The 18,130-nt window shown below is 41.6% G+C and overlaps 2 protein-coding genes across 5 annotated transcripts in view; one reads left to right on the plus strand and one right to left on the minus strand.

The window, feature by feature from the left end:
• LOC111667660 (retinoic acid receptor gamma-A-like) overlaps nucleotides 1–10,773 on the plus strand; it is a 35,036-nt gene extending 24,263 nt beyond the window's left edge. For both annotated transcript variants that reach the window (XM_023423401.2, XM_023423404.2), the window contains 7 exons: nucleotides 4,666–4,814; nucleotides 5,161–5,302; nucleotides 5,409–5,572; nucleotides 5,737–5,913; nucleotides 6,140–6,344; nucleotides 6,583–6,741; nucleotides 7,319–10,773. In XM_023423401.2, the coding sequence (XP_023279169.1) occupies nucleotides 4,666–4,814; nucleotides 5,161–5,302; nucleotides 5,409–5,572; nucleotides 5,737–5,913; nucleotides 6,140–6,344; nucleotides 6,583–6,741; nucleotides 7,319–7,668 (1,346 nt within the window). In that variant the 3' untranslated portion in view covers nucleotides 7,669–10,773. The remainder of the gene's footprint in view (nucleotides 1–4,665; nucleotides 4,815–5,160; nucleotides 5,303–5,408; nucleotides 5,573–5,736; nucleotides 5,914–6,139; nucleotides 6,345–6,582; nucleotides 6,742–7,318) is intronic.
• Nucleotides 10,774–10,937: 164 nt separating this feature from the next.
• On the minus strand, nucleotides 10,938–17,488 carry LOC111667658 (calcium-binding and coiled-coil domain-containing protein 1-like). 3 transcript variants are annotated; one of them, XM_023423398.2, is made up of 15 exons: nucleotides 17,381–17,488; nucleotides 16,802–16,827; nucleotides 16,488–16,636; nucleotides 16,219–16,321; nucleotides 15,532–15,734; nucleotides 15,168–15,380; nucleotides 14,903–15,051; nucleotides 14,733–14,802; nucleotides 14,173–14,427; nucleotides 13,955–14,080; nucleotides 13,546–13,641; nucleotides 12,943–13,030; nucleotides 12,683–12,849; nucleotides 11,877–11,959; nucleotides 10,938–11,709 (listed from the first exon to the last, which is right to left on the minus strand). In XM_023423398.2, the coding sequence occupies exons 1-15, from the start codon at nucleotides 17,443–17,445 to the stop codon at nucleotides 11,682–11,684; spliced, it is 1,821 nt and encodes a 606-aa protein (XP_023279166.2). In that variant the 5' UTR covers nucleotides 17,446–17,488; the 3' UTR covers nucleotides 10,938–11,681. The 3 variants fall into 3 exon arrangements, with proteins under 3 accessions (XP_023279166.2, XP_087034686.1, XP_023279167.2); XM_087178560.1 differs by lacking the exon at nucleotides 17,381–17,488 and having other exon boundaries at nucleotides 16,488–16,695; nucleotides 16,802–16,820; XM_023423399.2 differs by lacking the exons at nucleotides 14,733–14,802; nucleotides 14,903–15,051.
• Nucleotides 17,489–18,130: the final 642 nt, after the last annotated feature.

Genomic DNA, 18,130 nt, shown 5'->3' on the forward strand with positions numbered 1-18,130 from the left:
GGGGGTACTGGTATTGAACGTAGAACAGCTGATGAAAGGGATTGTCACTCAGGTCTCCCCCATCTCCTCCCTGCTGTCGTGGTAATTACTCACTCAGCATATTTTAGGTTGAAACTCTCCCCCACTGTTTATCTGCTCATGAATTTCAACTTAGTACAGTAACAATAAAATATACATGAATCATCCATTTGATAATGTGAAATACAGACCAAGCCATGAAAGCGCTTTTTTTTTTTTTTTTTTACTAGTTGCATTGACTTTGCCCTTTGAAATGAACTTCAGCATGACATTTTTGTGTTATGACCATTCGATCATGAAGGACACTTATTCCACTGTTTTCCTCCCCCTCTCTCCTCACCAAGTTTGTTCCTGCGAGTGTTGCTGCATTCAAAGTCACACTGAAAACCATCGTACGCTGTCCACTCGACCCATGGTCCCATGCAGCAGCCCACACACACATATTCACATGCGCACGCACATTCCACAGCGTGCTGCTGAAAGTTTAGTGAGGCAAGAGGCAAGTTATGTAAAAACTGAATTTGCCATCCATTTCATTTATGGGTCCTTGTGAAGGAAACAGGAGTCAGAATTTTGCAGCATTTTCACATTTAACCGAGTCACGAGTATCAAATCAAATTTCTGAGAACGGATGAAGGATTAATGAAGCTATAGTTTTGTCTCTATTGAACTCTTTGTTCTCAGCATTACCCTCCTCTACCCCGTAGTGTGAGGCTCTGTGGAGCCCCGCAGGCCAAAGTCTAGTTCAATGAGATGTGTAATGTTGGCAGGTTGAGCCCAGCTATAGGCCATATGTCACACTGAGTCGTCCACACTGCCCCTCCAAGAGGAGTGGAAAGACCTTCAACATCAGTGTAAAACAAACCACATGCTCACTCTGTTTGTGTGTTTGTGTACCATATGTTTATTCAGGCTATAAACTGTAGTCACCGTTTTTTTCATCCTCATGTATTTGTTCATACAGACTGACGGATCGGTTTTGTGCTGTTGAAACAGCAGCTTTCGCAGAGTTTAGAGGACTGACACTTTGGTCCCTTTGAGTTTCAAGACACTCGGGCATCAGAGCTGATAAAGGAAGGTTTCTGCTTTCAGAGGGGCGTCTGTTGTCTAAACAGGGATGTGCTGATCTGACAACAAACACTGAGTGAATGGAAGAGGAGGAATGTGGGACAGACACAGAAACAGAGGAGATCAGGTGAGGTAGTAATAGGAAATACAGTTCTAGCCTATTGTACAGGTGGTATGACCTATAACTGCAGTTTCTTGTAGCTAAACTGTAAGAAGATCAGGTTCAAATTTTAGGAAAAGGGGGGGAAATGGGCCTTCCAGGGTGGAAAATTCATCATATGACGGATTAGATTTATAGTTTAGATTGCATGTGAAGCGCTGCATAGTAGACGAATCAAGGTAGCTGATGAGGCTGATTCACACACGTCATCTGGTCTCTCCTGTCCATTAGCAGCGTGCTGATTGATGTTGTGACACGCTAAGGGGTGAGCTGTAAGTTAAGAAGAGGGAGGTATTTTTTTCCGGGCTGAGGCGCTGAGGCTGAGCTCAGTTCAGGGTGATGACAGCTGCTGACAGTTTTTGGCTCCTCTCCTTCTTTCTCCACGCCAGGTAAAGTCCCCTCCTCCTCTTCTCTCTCTCTCTCTCTCTCTCTCTCCCTCTCGCTCTCTCTCTGCCCTCAGCCAAGTGTCTCTCACCCCGTCTTTCTCTCCCTCATGCTTCTCTTGAGTCACAATCCCTCCTCGCCCTCACCCTCAGACGGTGTCAGTCACTACCTCTTTCCTGGCGCCAGATGCAGCTTCTCTGTTTCAGTGGGAGCTACTTTGCCACTTGTTCTCTCAGGGCCGCTTTTACATTGTCAGTGTTACTATATAAACAGAAAACAATGATCAGGTTACAGTGCCACTCATTCAGGTCCATCCGCTTTCACTATATACCATTCACACCTGGGCCCTAATGCCCCAAAACTGACTAATAGTATTTAGCCTCTGCTCATCAAGCAGCTTTTTGTTTACTCATAAATCTGTGTGGGAAACCTGATACTTTCTCGAGCATACCTGGAATAATTTCAACTCACTTCTTGTCAGAGTGTGCTGCATGTTTTTTGCAGCTCCTTGTGGAGAAAGAGTGTTTGAAAGGGGGGGGGAATTTCTCTGAGCAACATTGTTTTTCGTTAACTATTTGCTCCATAAAATGTTTTTTTTTTTTAAAGAGAAAAATGCCAGTTTCAGTTTCCCTGAAGACCAAGATACAGTGTTCATAATGATGATTTATGTCTGATTTATTCAAAGATATTCAGATTACTATCACATAAGACAAAGAGAAAGCCTCACTGAAAGAAGCTGGAAGCTTGTAGCTCGATGCGTTTTTTTCATCATAATGCTACACCACTGTTGCTCCCGTTGCTGTTCATTTCTGGCTGTTTTTTTTTCTCTCTTGTTGGAAACAATTGTGTCTTTAGTTAGTATTTAATATTTAAGAAAATTCAGACACGCGTAAACATTGAGAAATTCAGGATGTGCTTACTGTTTGGCTCTGGAGCGTTGTTATGAAGTGCAGAAATCCCTGATTGTTAAATGTCGTGTATTGTGAAATGCCACTGCTGGGAGGGAAAAGCATTTATCATAAAGCAAAATAAAGAGGTCAGCAGTTTTTTTTTTTTTTTCACAACACATTAAGCAACACTGGCTGTGCCACCAGAGTGCCAGTTATTTGCCGTTAAATGAGGGTGTGAAATAAAAGGAACAATTTAGTGTGAATGTCAGCACAATCCATCTATGTTTCAAGTTACAGGGTTTTTAAAGAAAGCCTGAAAATCTATATTTGCTGCGCACAAGTTAGGAATGACATCAGCACTGTTCAAGCTCACAGAGGGGCTTTAAAACAACAAGAGAAACGATCAAATTAATGCACACGTGTCATTAAAAAAAAATGAATGGCTGGTGGTGTGCAGTGATCCAAGGTTGGTGTGTTTTGTATTTCCATGTGAGATATGCTCACTGAGAGAAAGAGTGTCTCCAGTGAGTCATATACATTCTTCTATTAATAATCACAGACTTAGAACTATGTTAAAACCAGGGACACGCTCAACACATGAATATCAGGTTAAAAACTGTGCTTTTTATTTCTCAGTTCCTTAAAACAAGTCACAATCATTTGAATGTTGTGTCATATTTGAACACATTTGTGAATGTTAAAACAAGCTGCAGCTCCTGTACTTAGTAATGGCCTTCTTCAGTCAAGGTCAAAGTTAAATGGTCAGGATTTTATTTAACCTCTCGGCCACTGGGAAGTTTCTGTCCTCTGCCTCACCTCCTTCTCTCCCTTTCTTTCTCTTTTCATTTTTCCCCTCTCTGTTTTTATTAGATTATTCCTTTGTGCCTTTGCCTCTCTGTTTTTTGAAACCTTACCACTCTTGTTAATGACAAGCTGCGGGTTCAGGTTGGGGTTGCTGCGGTGGGGTGGGGGCCACATTTGGTTCAGTCCTGTGCTATCCATTGAAGGTGACAGGAGGGGCTGTGACTTTGGGTTTTTGACCCCAGATTCTTTATTTTTACTAGGAAGGGATCCAAGGATGGAGCTGTTGATGTGAATAGCTGCCCAAGGTGACTGGATCCCAATAAAGAGACCGTCAGCCTGGCCGGGGGCCTCCTTCCCATCCCAGACACAACGTTTATAGGGGCCTGCTTATGAGCCTGGGCAACTATTAAACCCTGTCCAGCCTGCACTGAGGAATTTAGGGCCAGGAAACAAGGGAGTGGGGGTGGGAATGGGCAGAGGGAGGTGAAGTTGGGGTGACTGAAGGTGAAAGTTGAAAGGCATGTTCGAAGGAATCTGGTTGTTCTTTAGTCATCACCTTTAAATCTGTACCAGGCGTGTTGTACTGCTGTACTCATCTATTTTAATGTGAGTGCAAGGAAGCACAGTTTTAATCAGCCGGGTGCACTTGTGTCTTCATCTGTTTTACACTGTTTGTTGTGAACGTTTTCATTAGCAGCAGTTGAATGACTTTGCCTGTGGCCGGCAAATGGTGTTATACAGTGTGCCATTTTCTGTGGAGAGACAGCGGGAAGGAACAGAGGGAGACAGCCGAGTCTCATAAACATCCCGCCTCTGTTTGTTCACATGGGGCTGGAGGTATATAGGCAGGTCTGGTTGGACAGCCTTTCAAATAAAACTGTGAGCTTGTGCATGTGTGTGTGTGTGTGTTTGTGTGTGTGTGTGTGTGTGTGCGCACACATAGCCACACAAAAATTCAGATGTCAGTCAAAAAGTCAACAGAGGTATGTTGCTCCCCCACTCACCAGTAAATGGAGAAGCCAATCAAATCTCAGCTGCCAATCAGCTTTTTATCAGCAGGGCCATCTGGCCATCAGCTAATTGTGTCTCTTTTAAGGCTGTCAATCAGCAGTATTCCCCCCCTCCCCTCCCTTTTCTCTTAAAAATGTCTGCCTTTGAGCTTGCCTTCTGGCTCCAAGAGGTGGCCTGCATGGGGTCGGGGGTTGTTTGTTGACCACTCTCTCTTAATCAGTTGTTGTATTAGCTTTCATCATAGTTTCAAAGACTTGGAGAACTTATGTAAACAAGATGCTCTGGCCTTAAATGTTTCTTTTCTTCTTCTTCTTCTCTCTCTCTCTGCAGCGGTGGAGACCCAGAGCACCAGCTCAGAGGAGATGGTGCCCAGCTCTCCCTCTCCCCCTCCTCCTCCTCGGGTCTACAAACCCTGCTTTGTGTGCCAGGACAAGTCATCTGGTTATCACTACGGAGTGAGCTCCTGTGAGGGCTGCAAGGTAAATGAAGACAGGGACACATTTAGCCATAGAAAGGGTTTACAGGGCATGTATGGAGTGAACAGCTGATGTCCACTAAAAAGAAGGCCAGAGTGAGAACCTGATGTTTCTGCTGGAGACAGATGTCGGCGCAGCATAGCCGTAATGTTTGCTGTTGTTAAGCTGCCCTCTAGTGTGTCCTTACTGATACTGCAGAGCTAAACAGTTGGCTGTGTGCGACCAGCAAATGGTTACTGCAGCCAAATGAAATAAAACTGTTGACAAATGAGAGATTTAGAGCATGGATCATTTTGTTTTTCCTGTCCTGAAAGCGGTGTACAAGACGTTTTCTTTTTATCGATTTCAGGGTTTCTTCAGGCGCAGTATCCAGAAGAACATGGTGTATACCTGCCACAGAGACAAGAACTGTCAAATCAATAAAGTGACCCGCAACCGCTGCCAGTACTGTCGGCTGCAGAAGTGCTTTGAGGTTGGCATGTCCAAAGAAGGTGAGTGCCTAAGACAGTAGTAAGATTCTCGGGGGGAAAACGATTACTCACCATTGAAGAAGTGGCGAACCTGCAACGGTCTGTGTTTCTTGTGTTTCCCCTGCAGCGGTGCGTAATGACAGGAACAAAAAGAAGAAGGATGTGAAGGAGGAGGTGGTGCTGCCAGAGAACTATGAGCTGAGTGGAGAGCTGGAGGAGCTGGTGAACAAAGTCAGCAAAGCTCATCAGGAGACCTTTCCATCTCTGTGCCAACTAGGAAAATACACCACAGTGAGTTTTTCTTTTCTTTTCTCTTTTTAAATGCATAATCACATTTACCCCTAAACACTCACAATCCACTCAGGCGTTAGCTCACCGCTTTGCCAGGAGGATAAACATAGTTATGGACTCTGCACAGCCACACAGACACAAGTGTCCCTCTTTCTCTCTCCCAGAATTCAAGTGCTGACCACAGAGTACAGCTGGACTTGGGCCTGTGGGATAAGTTCAGTGAGCTCTCCACTAAGTGCATTATAAAGATTGTGGAGTTTGCCAAGCGGCTACCAGGCTTCACTACGCTCACCATCGCTGACCAGATCACCCTCCTCAAATCTGCATGTCTGGACATCCTGGTACCAACCACATGCTCCTATTACTTCCTTTAACCGTTTCCCCTCCCACCACCTCCACCTCCCTAACGCTTTCTCATTTGCCATGCTGATTAACGTGTCAATATGATACAAAAATATGATTCTGAACAGCCTCACGGCCGAATTTCATCTTTATTTGACTAAATCTCCCCTCTTGTTCTTTTGTCTCTGTCATTTTTCTTCCGTCTCATTTTCTCCCTCTTCTTAGATGCTGAGGATATGCACTCGTTACACACCGGAGCAGGACACAATGACCTTCTCGGACGGCCTGACTCTCAACAGGACACAGATGCATAACGCCGGCTTTGGTCCACTCACGGACCTGGTGTTTGCCTTCGCTGGTCAGCTGCTGCCTTTGGAGATGGACGACACAGAGACGGGGCTGCTCAGTGCCATCTGCCTGATCTGTGGAGGTAAATCTGGCCTTCTGTTTTGTTTCTCTTGACATCATCTGCACCTGGAGTCATGGAGTTGTTGATGGAAAGGAACCATGACCAAGATCATTTCATAGTTTAGAAACAAGCCAGTAGCTTAAAGCCTTTAAAAATGTTGATTCGTCTCACTGTTTTGCAGTTCCCTCTCTATCATCTGGTGTTACTGTTACTGTTAATATTTCCTCTTCACATCTGTACCTCCCTCTTGCTCTGTCAGACCGTATGGACCTGGAAGAGCCGGGGAAGGTAGACAAGCTGCAGGAGCCGCTGCTAGAGGCTCTGAAGATCTACACCCGCCGCAGACGCCCAAACAAGCCTCATATGTTTCCGCGTATGCTGATGAAAGTCACGGACCTCCGAGGAATCAGCACCAAAGGTCAGCTGAGGCTTTACATGTCACAACTGCAGTTAAGATTAGAGATGGGTATCAAACTTCAACACCTTTTCTGGTACAGACTGAAATGCATTTGTAGCATTGAGTATCAGCAACTTTAAGATAATGAAAGTTGGCATTCAGATTTCTGGTCAGATGCGTGGATTTGTTTACAAAGTTCTGGTACGGCTACTTGTCTTAACAACTTCACATTTGACATTATTTTGGTATCAGTAGAAGACTCAAGAATTGTTTTGGGACTAGTATCAAAAAATGTAATACCCAGCCCAAGTCACCTTGGAGATCTCGGAGAAGAGTTTCATTCTAAATAAGACATACAATGTTTTTAGAAAAGTGAGTACAAAAAATGAAATTATTTAATATCATTATATTCTAAGGATCATACCTGTAAAATAATTATTTCAAAGAGACTTTACCATCATCTGCATATATGAAGGAATTGACAGGGAAGGGGCATTGTCTTCCTGAAATGGGATGAAACTTGAAAAATGAACATTGTTTGAGAGGCTTCTTCTTCTTTTTATACCATAACAATTTAACAATATGCATGTGCCTGTAGGTGCAGAAAGAGCCATCACACTGAAGACAGAGATTCCTGGGCCCATGCCTCCACTGATCAGGGAGATGCTGGAAAACCCCGATGCCTTCGAGGACAGCAGTGACTCAGGGGACAGCGCTGCTGCAGCTCCCGCCGCTCCCGCCGCTCCCCCCGCTCCCCCCGCCATTCAAGCCATCAAGCAAGAGGAGAAAGCCACATATGAGTCACCCGTGGAGGAGGAAGAGGAGGAGGAAGAGGACGACTACTGGGATGAAGAGAAAGACCGAGGGGCGGACAGTGACGGGGAGCCGTGGGGGGAGGCGGCGGCAGCGGCGGCGGCAGCAGCAGCCACATGCAAAAGAAAGGTGTGACTGGGAAAAACACAGTGAGAGAGACACGATGACGCTGCTTCCTCCTCCAGTTCACTGAGCCCTCGCCCAGCAATATCTCCAAGAAAAACCTCACAGAATTAGGCTCTTATACGATAACATGCTGCATACAGCACATATTTACATATACTGTACATATACTGGACTGAAAGGAAAATGTGTTCAGTTCAGCATAAGACACATGGAATGGGAGAAGCGCAAGCACTAAACATCAGTGGGTTGAGGAGAGCACCATTTCAAATCACTGTGCCAAAATGAGACTGTCTAAAAGATATTTCAAAAGTGTTTCGTCCACACAGAGAGGAACAAGAGGTGGTGGACAGAAGAAAATGCACTCCTCTGCTATCTATAAGGGCTATGCTTTGTATAAAATTGATGGTAAAATTACATTGTAACAACAGAACTCTATGTGTTGTCCATTTGCCGCCAACGTCTTCTCAAATTTCCTTTTATTACTATTCAGAGATATGCTACTTATTTTTTTATTGTATGGTTTTCCTAAGCATGTACACATTTCTGTTCTGACTTTATGGCTGTTTGCGGGACTGTTTTTTTTTTTTTTTTTTTGTATATTTTCTCTCAGTCCCGCTCATAATTGACTGGACATATGTGTTTTTAAACTCTTTAATTTTATGCATTTATTGGACACACTAAAAAACAATAGCAAAGATAGGAAAGAACAATAGCAAAGCGAGAGCAGGTCATGAGCAGGACTCAAACTCACAGTGTGACAAGCACATAGTGTGTAAGTTCGCCCTCTAATTCATGCAAATCTCTGGTGGTTACAACATCTGAAAGAGAATGATAATGTACTGTCAACTCTGGTGCTTTTTATCCAAATGAGATTCTGACAAAGAATGCAAAACAAATACAGCAACATATCTTCACCTCTCAACAAAAATACGAATAAAGAAATAAAAAAAAAAATACTAGACTAAAGAATCTAAAGCGTAGATTTAACATCAACACACAAGCTCAGGTTGATTCTGTCAGGGCCACGTCTCACCTGTCAGTATTTTCTAAGAAAACTGCTGGTGTGAATGCTCTGTTGTAACTTCCCCATCCTCAACAACAAAAATCTTCTTTCATCAAGGAGAAGGAACAATTACAAATTTAAGTTGTTGGCTGTGCTGTACTCAGAGGTAAGCCATAAGATTTTCATTGTGTAAGTGTGAGTCATCAAATCATCTAAACAAATATAACCCTTAAAAGCAGTTTACTTCAGAGAAAACCTCAGGTGTGTATGTGTGTGTGTGTGTGTGTGTGTGTGTGTGTGTGTGTGTGTGTGTGTGTGTGCGTGTGCATGAAAGTGTAACTGAAAGCATTTACCAATACACAGAGTGATGTTGTAAAGATGTGACTGTCATCACCGCCATAATCCACAGTGAGCATATTATGCAAAAGTCAAATTAAGAGTATCTCATAAAAGCACATAAAATGGGTTTTGTAGTAAAAAAAAAAGGCTTTTTAAAAGATTTCAAAGAAATCACTCCCCTCCTGGTGGACAGTAGGACATTGATCCAAGCTGATAAAAAATCACAGAAATAGCAATAACTATTGCACTTCACATCTTTGAGGTTGCAGCCGTCCAACATCATCAACAAAACAAATAATTGACATTGGGCGACGTGCCCGCTGAAGCATAGGACGACAGTTTGAAACGGTGTGTGTTCATGTGTGCTGTATCTAAGAAGTGATGCAAAAACATGGATTTTGTAAAATAAATAACTATAATTTGTTTTTCACTGAGACTATACAAGTTTTTTTTTAATGTAAGATGTATAAAGTTGTTTCATTCTTTGTGTAATGAAAGACAATGTGAGTCTTATTGAACTCCTTGATAGTTGTAAGGGAAAAGATTCTCCATCAGCACGTTGTCCTCCACGGCACCAAAGAATTACAGCAGAACCGCTGCAACACTGTTGATGTGGCTTGTCCATATAGGAGGGATAAAAAATTAAGTTTCAAGTGAGAAGCAGAAGAACGGCTCCTATAAGATCGTTGTGCAAATACACCTGTAGTTCTGAAGTTAGATGGGTCTTTAGCACCAGATGTAAAGCCATCAAGGACACAGAAATTGATCTAAGTATTAAACAATCAACAATGACACCATTATGATGTTTTTTTTCTTAGACTCTTGAATTGTGATTTTTGCGATTCCAGGACAGAATCATTACAACCATGTGACTGAGGTAAAAACAAAAGTTACCTTGAGTGTTTTTTTCTCACTCTGTTTCTTTTCCTCTGTCAAACACACAAAGGCGCACACGCACACAAACACACACACACACGCTAACACAGAGTCGATATTTTGCACATCATCAGCCAATTCTACATACTATGTTATTGAGTATTTAAAGATGTTTCTGCATCTCATAAGCATGATATTTCATAATAAATTGTTTTCCTGTTTCTATTATCTATTTTTCTTTTCTCCAATTTGAGCTGGTGCAATGAATAAGCCTTGGGAGAGACCGCAAAAGCCAAAGCTCTATACAAAGCATGTGAATAAAAAAAAATTTTTTTAATTTTTTTTCTAAAAAGGCCAAAGACAGACGTTACATTACATTTGGACAAAACAAAATAAAAGCAATTACAAAAAGAAAAAAATCTATTAATGTCATTGATGTTAAATATATTCATTTTGAATTGTGGGAGATTTCATGATTTCAAATGACCTTTGAAGCTAGAACCATTTTATCTCTGTATTTTATATATTTTGTTGTTGTTGTTGTTGTTTTTAACAGATGTCTTACTTTTTATAAACACAGACTCTGTAGCGTGCAAATAACTTGTCTTCATGTTCAGGGATTGAGGCACCTCATGAGTTCTGTTTCAATTTGACTTGTACCAAAATAGCTCTCATACACACACACACACACACACACACACACATACACACAACACACACAACACACACACACACACACACACTCAGAAACATAAAGACTAGGCTGATCAGTTCTTGTTTTTATATTTTTATGAAAAATTAATACTTTTTTTGGCTAATTTGTTGCTTATTGTTGCTCATTTGTTATTTGTTGTTGTCTTTCTTATATTTTTATAAAGGCGCTTTTTGTTCTCAGACCTTTCAGTGTCCAGTTGTCATCTTCTTTGTCGTCACTTTACACACTTTACATGTCAACACAGCTAACAGTCAGTATTTCTGTTTTGTAAGACAAAATGGTAAATATTCCTTTAAAAGAGTAAGACCTCACACACTTTCACCAAAATACAGACTGCCATCAACATGTGGTTATTATCAGTTTTATTAAAGAACTCCAACAGAAGCTCAGATCAATAGAGAAAAGTATCATAAATAAACCTACATGTTTTTTCCAACTCGACATTCTGCTCAACAAGTTGCAACAGAACATTTCGCACGTGTCTGTAACACACACCCACACATTTGACATGGTTTCAGGATTCACACTCACATGCAGAGGTTAAAGGGGGCTGTTATGCCGCCAAAACAGGATCTAATGTGTTAAATTAAAGCTAATTGTGGCATCTTTTGCTATTTTTCTCACATATGTTACAACATATTCATATTTTAATCAACTCAAAAGCCAAAAAAAAAAAAAAAAGCCAGAAAAAGTTATAAATCAAGTCTTAAATACATTGAAACACATTCCTGGACAGTTAGTGTCTGCATATGAAAGTCTGAATGTTAACATGAAGATGAGACGCATATGCTGACAAAAAATATCTTATGAGCTCCCAGTGTTCATCCTGAGTTTTAATTCTAAACCAGTAAGAAAAACCATTAGCCTGGCTGATAAAACAAACACTTAACACTGACAAATTGTGCCATGTTTTCTTTGAATTCAGGCACTCACAAGCTAAAGGATCTACATTGTGACCTTTGTGAAGGCCATTATCTGCATGAACAGCTAGAAAACAATAGAATGATCTCAAAATGTTACCCGGGTTTCTCATGAATGTGCATTGCAGTGGTAAACAAACAGCTTGCCGTTCAGCCATCCGTCTGTGTGTTACCACATGGGGGAGTCAGCCAGCTCACTGCAGAGAGAAGGAAAATAAAATAAAAAAGTTTTACAGAAAGTGGTGAGGATAGAAAAATAAATGAATAAACAGACGAAACTGAGAGTAAAAAAAAGTTAAGAAATCCTGTGTCTCTCAGACTCCAGGGTTTGTAGTGTGACTGGTGTAACAGCCAGATTTGTCACCTCAGGATGGGGTTGATGAGTTCTGGTGGGATCAGTTGCTTCCCTTCTCCTGCTCGGGGCTCGCAGCGCTGCCTCTTCTCATCCTGAGTTGAAAAAAAAAACAGAAGTCGAAAAGAATGTAAACTGCAACTTTAACTGTCTTTTAATGATAAAAGGATCCAAAATATTTCCATAAGAACCAGTGACATTAGTGAGTGTTTGTCTTTGTCAAGTCTGATGGCTAATACTGCATCTATCACTGACAGAAGGTACAGTGCTTCTGTTCATTTTATATATTAATCTTAAACTGTATATCGTCAAATATAATCTGAATCTGATTTCAAAATAAAGTACAATTAATTAATTATTTAATTAATCTAAAACATTTTTTTTTAAAACAAGGTATCATTACACATAGATAAGAAAGCTCATAACTGAACAGGAAGATGTGGTTGACGTCAAATTTAACTTAATAACATTTTGTTTTTGTATAAACGTGTTATAGATATGTACAAAAGAAATTGTTTATTCAGTTAAGCTGTGGGAGACAATAATTTATCTGTGGTAATAAACCTGTGGTTTACTGTGAATTTACAGCTTCTGTGTTCCTGATTTGCAAGCGTCTTTGTAAACCTGATCCAATAAGATAAAATACATTTTCATGACATGTTTCTATGAGTCAGCATTCAACCCAGGTGTGCAACAATGGAGCTGGAGCAGAAACTGTCGGGAAAATATGGTCAAATATTTGCCCACTCGGGTCTGTTGGCGCCAAAAGCAGGTGGCGTTAATCCTTGTTTGGTTTTCGTGTGAATAGGATGGTGTACCTGTGTGTCGGAGGCTGGTGTGTCTTTTTTGCTCTGGATGTGAATCTCAGCAGGGATCTCATCTCCGTTGGACCATTCCAGGTGAGCGGACAGGAAGAGAGGAGAAGAAATTGATCTGGAGGAGGCTGGGGAAGCATCCTCGTCATCCTCAGAGGAAGAGTCAGGAGCTGTTTGAATCAATATAGACTCCTTACTTACGTGTTCATTACAGGGCAGTGGAATTGTAGTGATGTGTACTGTGTGAAGATTTCATCACTCACAGATAGATCTAGCGATTTCTTCATTTGATTTAGTTTCTGGCACAATCCCCAACCTTTGCTCCAGCCGACAGATGTAGTTCACCAGGTCCTACAAGTGTCCGAGTTCAAACCCGTAGATATGAAGATTTGAAGAAAAGACGACAAGACGGAAGAACTGAATAGATTGAATATAATGAAGTGGTTTCCAAAATGTAAGCAGAAATATATTATAGCAATGACATTTTTTGAGGTTATGAAACTTTTCTTTTCTTTTTTAAAAGATATTATTCTTAGCATTAAATCATTTGTGTTACATGTTGACTGTAAATATCAGCTTGACATCTGGAAACTTCTGACTTATGATTTCATCTATTTGTCTCTCTTTCTTTTCTTTACTTTGGTTTTGTTACAGACATTTTCTGTTTCTTGGAGAACAATAAAAGATAATGGGGGGGGGGGTCATTTAAATTGTGTTTTTGCACCTTCACATTTCACAGGGGTCAGCCAGCGCAGCAGATATGGTAGCGGTACAGACACGTGATATTTTATGGTGAGGGAAGAAACAACCACTTTATGAAGAAATATTTTGCTGGGCGTGTGTGAGGTCTGATGTGAAATTCTTGCCTGTTTCTCAAGCTGCTGCTCCTCGCTCTCCATCTGGGCTTTCCTCAGACTGGCCTTCAGCTCCTGCAGCTCTCGCTTGGCATCACTCAGCAGCACCTGCAGGGGGCAGCAGCATTATTCTCAGACCATGTGAACACCACACATCTGACATGACTTGCCCTCTTTTCCTGCTGTTGATCACACGGCAGTGAAAGGAAATGTTTACTCACTGTTCCTGGAAGGGCTTTCTATTTGTGCCTGCATGTGAGTAATGAAAGAACTGCGCTGAATTCTGGCTTGGTTCTCCAGTTTCCAAAATGGAACCTGAACTACTGATGATGCAGCTCTGCAGCGCTCCAGCAGTTATATTTAGAGCTGAATGTGTTTGTGTATTAAATGATATAATTGCAATGTAATTTGATTTACTTACTCGATTACAATCTCTCTCCCTCCCAAGCTCAACTTCTAGTTTCTCCCTCTCCATCCTCTCCTCCTGGAGCCAGTCCTCTTTCCTCTGCACCTCACAGCTCACTTCTTGCAATTTGTTTTTCTCAGTCTGCATGAAAACAAAAACAGGCAGCAAGTTTAACCGCATAGTCCCATATATTTATCACGCACGTGCAGGATCAGGCTCTGCCGTATCCTCACCTCTGCTGCGTGTTTGTAAGCCTCTCTCTCCAGAGCCCAGTTGGCCCGCTCCTCCCTGAAGACCAGGTTCTCCTCTGACAGCTGCAGGGTGAGCTGGGCCACTTGCAGCCGGGCTTGGTGCAGCTCGGTCTGGGTGTGGGCCTGACGGGTGCCCAGCTCCCTCAGCTCTCTGCGCAGGGTCTCGGTTACGTGCTCGCAAGCATCCATATGCTCCTGCAGCCCTCGCACCTCCACCAGACCGGCCTCGTTCTCCGCCTGAAGAAAGACAACAGGAGGAAGATGAGTGCAGAGATAGCAATGGGGGACAAAAATGTTTTAGCTGTCACAACTCTTGACTGATAAAGCCATAAAAAGAAACAGGAAACTTCTCATCTTCTACTTCTGAGTTTAATTTAAACATTCTTACTCCCACTGCTGATAGGACACCTAAACGTCTAAATCTAGCCTGGTTCCAGTAAGTTGTTGAGTCCTTACTGGAACTTTTCCAGACCTGTGTGTCCTCTATCCCCATTTCAAGCTATCCATGTTTCACAAGAGAAGAAGAAGTGTCAACCAATAACCTGCAGAGACTTTCTCTTTTCCTCATCGTGTTTCATTTGACTGGACATTTTCTTCACTCTCTCCTTCAGCCTATGCAGAACAGGGATAGCAAATAGGGTTAGTTTTAGGATCCAGGGACTAGATAAGACTAAGACAAATGTTTGAACTAGCCAATGTCTCAAACACTTGCCTTTCCAGTTCCATGTTTCCCTCTTTCTCCCTGTCAGTCAGAACTGTGACATCGTCCTCCAGGTCTTTGATTCGCTGCTCGCTCTGAGCCTTGTCAGCCATAAGTTTACTCAGTTCAGAGGTCAGATTTTCCTGGCTATACTTCACATCCTTTTAGTGTTGTGGAGAGAAGAAAAAATATTATAGAAACTTTAATATGTGTATTTCCCTTAGCCAGAAACTTCAGCCCTCAGCCATTAAAGAAATTCAACTAATGCTGCACTTACCTTGTGTTTTCCCTCCATCTTCTTCAACAGGTCGCACTTGTGTCTCAGGTTGTCCTTAAGCTCTGAGATTTCCTCCGTCATTGCTTCTCTCTCACTCTCCCACTCCATCCTTTCTTTTCTGCTGTTCTCTTTCTCACTCTGTCTCTCCTCTTTTGCCTCGTCCAGAGCCTGCTGTAAATCGGCTTGTTTTTTTAAGCATTCCTCCAGTCGACTCTGCTCACAACAGGGAGGGGGAACAGGGAGGTTTGCATTAATTAAATGGAATTTACACAGCTGATTAAACGTTACACTATTCTGTCAAATACCCAACTTCTCATTATGAAGATGGAGATGCTTATCTGGAATAGTTTTTTTCTCTTCCCACCTGCAGCAGCTGGGCCCTGGGGATGACCAGGAGCAGCTCCTCCTCGCCGTCCTCCTCGTCTCGTTCCTCTTTCAGAGTCTCCAGCTCCTCCAGCGGCTTGGGAGCACAGAAAGTGAATGGTCGACTGCGGGCACACACCTGTCCCATCTTATCCACGTACACGAACTGGTACTCCACGGTACTGGGACGGGGCAGGTAACATGCTGTATCGAGCAGATATTTCTTGTTGTACTTTAGTTGTTCTTTTTTTATTCTTTAAAAATGAGCAAAACAAGCTCTTAGTGAGATCAGAATGACGTGCAAATGAACTTGAATTGAGGGTGAAAGCAAGTCAAGGCACCTCAAAATTGCAAAAATGGTCACACTAAGTTAAACTCTGTGTTGTTTCTGAATTGCTGTTTGTGATATAATAAACAACTTTTGTCCCAAGAACTTAACAACGATAGAATATGTTGTTTTCGCCGACCTCGACTGGTTTCATTTTTTACCTTGCTGCAGTGATGTAGATGTCTATAGGAGTTTCAGTACACCGTGACATCACTGTTGGTCACAGGTGCAACACAGCACACCTCTGACCACAAACTTTAAGCCAGAGGCTTGTTGTAATATCTGTTGAACTATTCTCTGTGTCATATGTTTATTTGTTTGTTTGTTTTTTTGTTGTTGTTTTTTTGGCTGAATTCTTACCGTGAAAAAGTGCACAGCAGTTTACACTGGTTCCCTCGGCGTACCCTTCAGGAACAAGAGCCCATGTATATGTGTAATACTCTTTCATTGAAGACCAGCCCATCTGTGGCATGATAGCAAACACATTTTAAGACACAAACAATACAAATGTGCATCCCCATCAGTATTGAGACACATAACTTATTTTGCTAAAACAAATTGAGTTTTGGTTTTTTTGTGTGTGTGTGTGTGTGTGTGTGTGTGTGAATGGGGAGGTTGGGTGACTGTACCTCAAAAATCCCTATCCAGTCTTTGCTGCTCCACTGATGGTCAGAGGTCAGACTGTAGTGGCACTCCACTCTGGTTTGGGGGAAGTACAGTTGCCCCACATTTCGAAACACCACTGTGAACTGTTTATCCATGGTTATAGGAAGCTGAGCTGTTTAGGAAGAAAGGATCCAGTGAAATGTGCTCCAGTTTCAGTCTGGAGGAGAACAGCTGATGAAAGCCGATAGCAGAGTCAGTTCAGCAATGCTGCATGGTCATAACACCGGTCACCTATGGCCCCACAATATGTTTATAAACAACAAGCTCATATACTCACTGCGCACTGAGGTTATACCATGCAATCTGTGAAAAAGAAAAGATATCCTGATGATTGTTTGTAGCTCTGAACCCATCTTTTTAAATGATTTCAACAATAAAAATGATCAACAATCAATCTATATCATAAATTATATCAAACTATTGATGAAATACAGGTTTTATAATTAGTTATAGATCATAAAAGATAGTCCTTAGTCAACTAATAATTCCAATTTATATTCCAACACTGAAACTATGATTATTTTCATCATAACTGCATTCATAAATAGTTTGAACACAAATAAAATGGCACATTTTAATTACATTTTCAATTTAGCAATAATTTCTTCTTAAATGTATGCCATTAATTTAAAAAACAAAAACATTTTCATAACATTCAAAACATTTTAATATCTTCAATATTCTTTATTCACAATATGTTACTCTTGCCTTTTGTTATTGGTCTTGTTAAGTGCAGTTGTTTGTTGCTTGTTATTGGTCTTGTTAAGTCACTATGGCTGTCTAAGAACAGTTAATAATTATATGCTTGGATTTAATAAATGAATGAGCTGTGTGGTGGCAATGTTTTGAATCTTACCTTATTCCGCTGAGAAATGAATGTGATGTGTTTTCTGCTATCTGATGAAGGATAGAGCTGTGCATCAGTCTGTAGACAGTGATGAGCAATCCTGTCAGGTGCAAGAGTTTCACAACCTCTCCGGAACCATGTGGACCCCAAGTAAAATTAGTGATGCTGGCTGATTCATGGGAGATGCAGTTCAGGGATACACAGCTCATCACAAGGCAACGCAATGCTATGGACTTCAACTCCCATTAGATCACACAGCTGTGGGATACAAGATCTGCTGCTGGTAGTTCTTGCTCATTGCAATTCTTAGTAGGCAAAGAGGAGGAGGGGGGTCAGGACAGGGGGAGGGGGGCACTATGCTCAAGGCTAAACATTTCTCTTAATAACAAATTAAGTGAGCTCACTGTCCTGAGATCAGAACCCTGAAATGCAGCTACACACCTCCACAATGTGAGGCACAGATATGACTTTATTGTGTGACTCACACACTGTGTGGATGGTTCTGTATTAGTTTGCTTTGAAAATGCAGAGACAGTGACGGACTTGAAGAATTATCAGCAGTATTTCGGGTGAAACTCATCAGTCACTGCTATGTTTGAGTAACTTGGATTCAGCCTAGATGTATAAACGTGTATAAGCTTTTTTTTTTTTTTTTTTCTTTAAATCAGATTAGCTGAGATTGCCTAAGAAATGTAGTCTCAGTTTTGAACACTTGGTGGCAGCATAGTTTTATCACACAACCACTTTAAACAAGTGAGC

The sequence above is a fragment of the Seriola lalandi genome, unplaced genomic scaffold, assembly GCF_002814215.2.
Source record: "Seriola lalandi dorsalis isolate HSWRI2012SDOR001 ecotype SW California unplaced genomic scaffold, Sedor1 jcf7180002054692, whole genome shotgun sequence".
Classification (NCBI taxonomy): Eukaryota; Metazoa; Chordata; class Actinopteri; order Carangiformes; family Carangidae; genus Seriola; species Seriola lalandi.

Coding starts and splice junctions, on each gene's coding strand:
- LOC111667658 (XM_023423398.2), bottom strand. CDS start 17,445: ATGCACAGCTCTATCCTTCATCAGATAGCAGAAAACACATCACATTCA. Junction 16,828..17,380: donor TCATTTCTCAGCGGAATAAG/GTAAGATTCAAA, acceptor TCTTTTTCACAG/ATTGCATGGTATAACCTCAG. Junction 16,322..16,487: donor ACTGGATAGGGATTTTTGAG/GTACAGTCACCC, acceptor ATCATGCCACAG/ATGGGCTGGTCTTCAATGAA.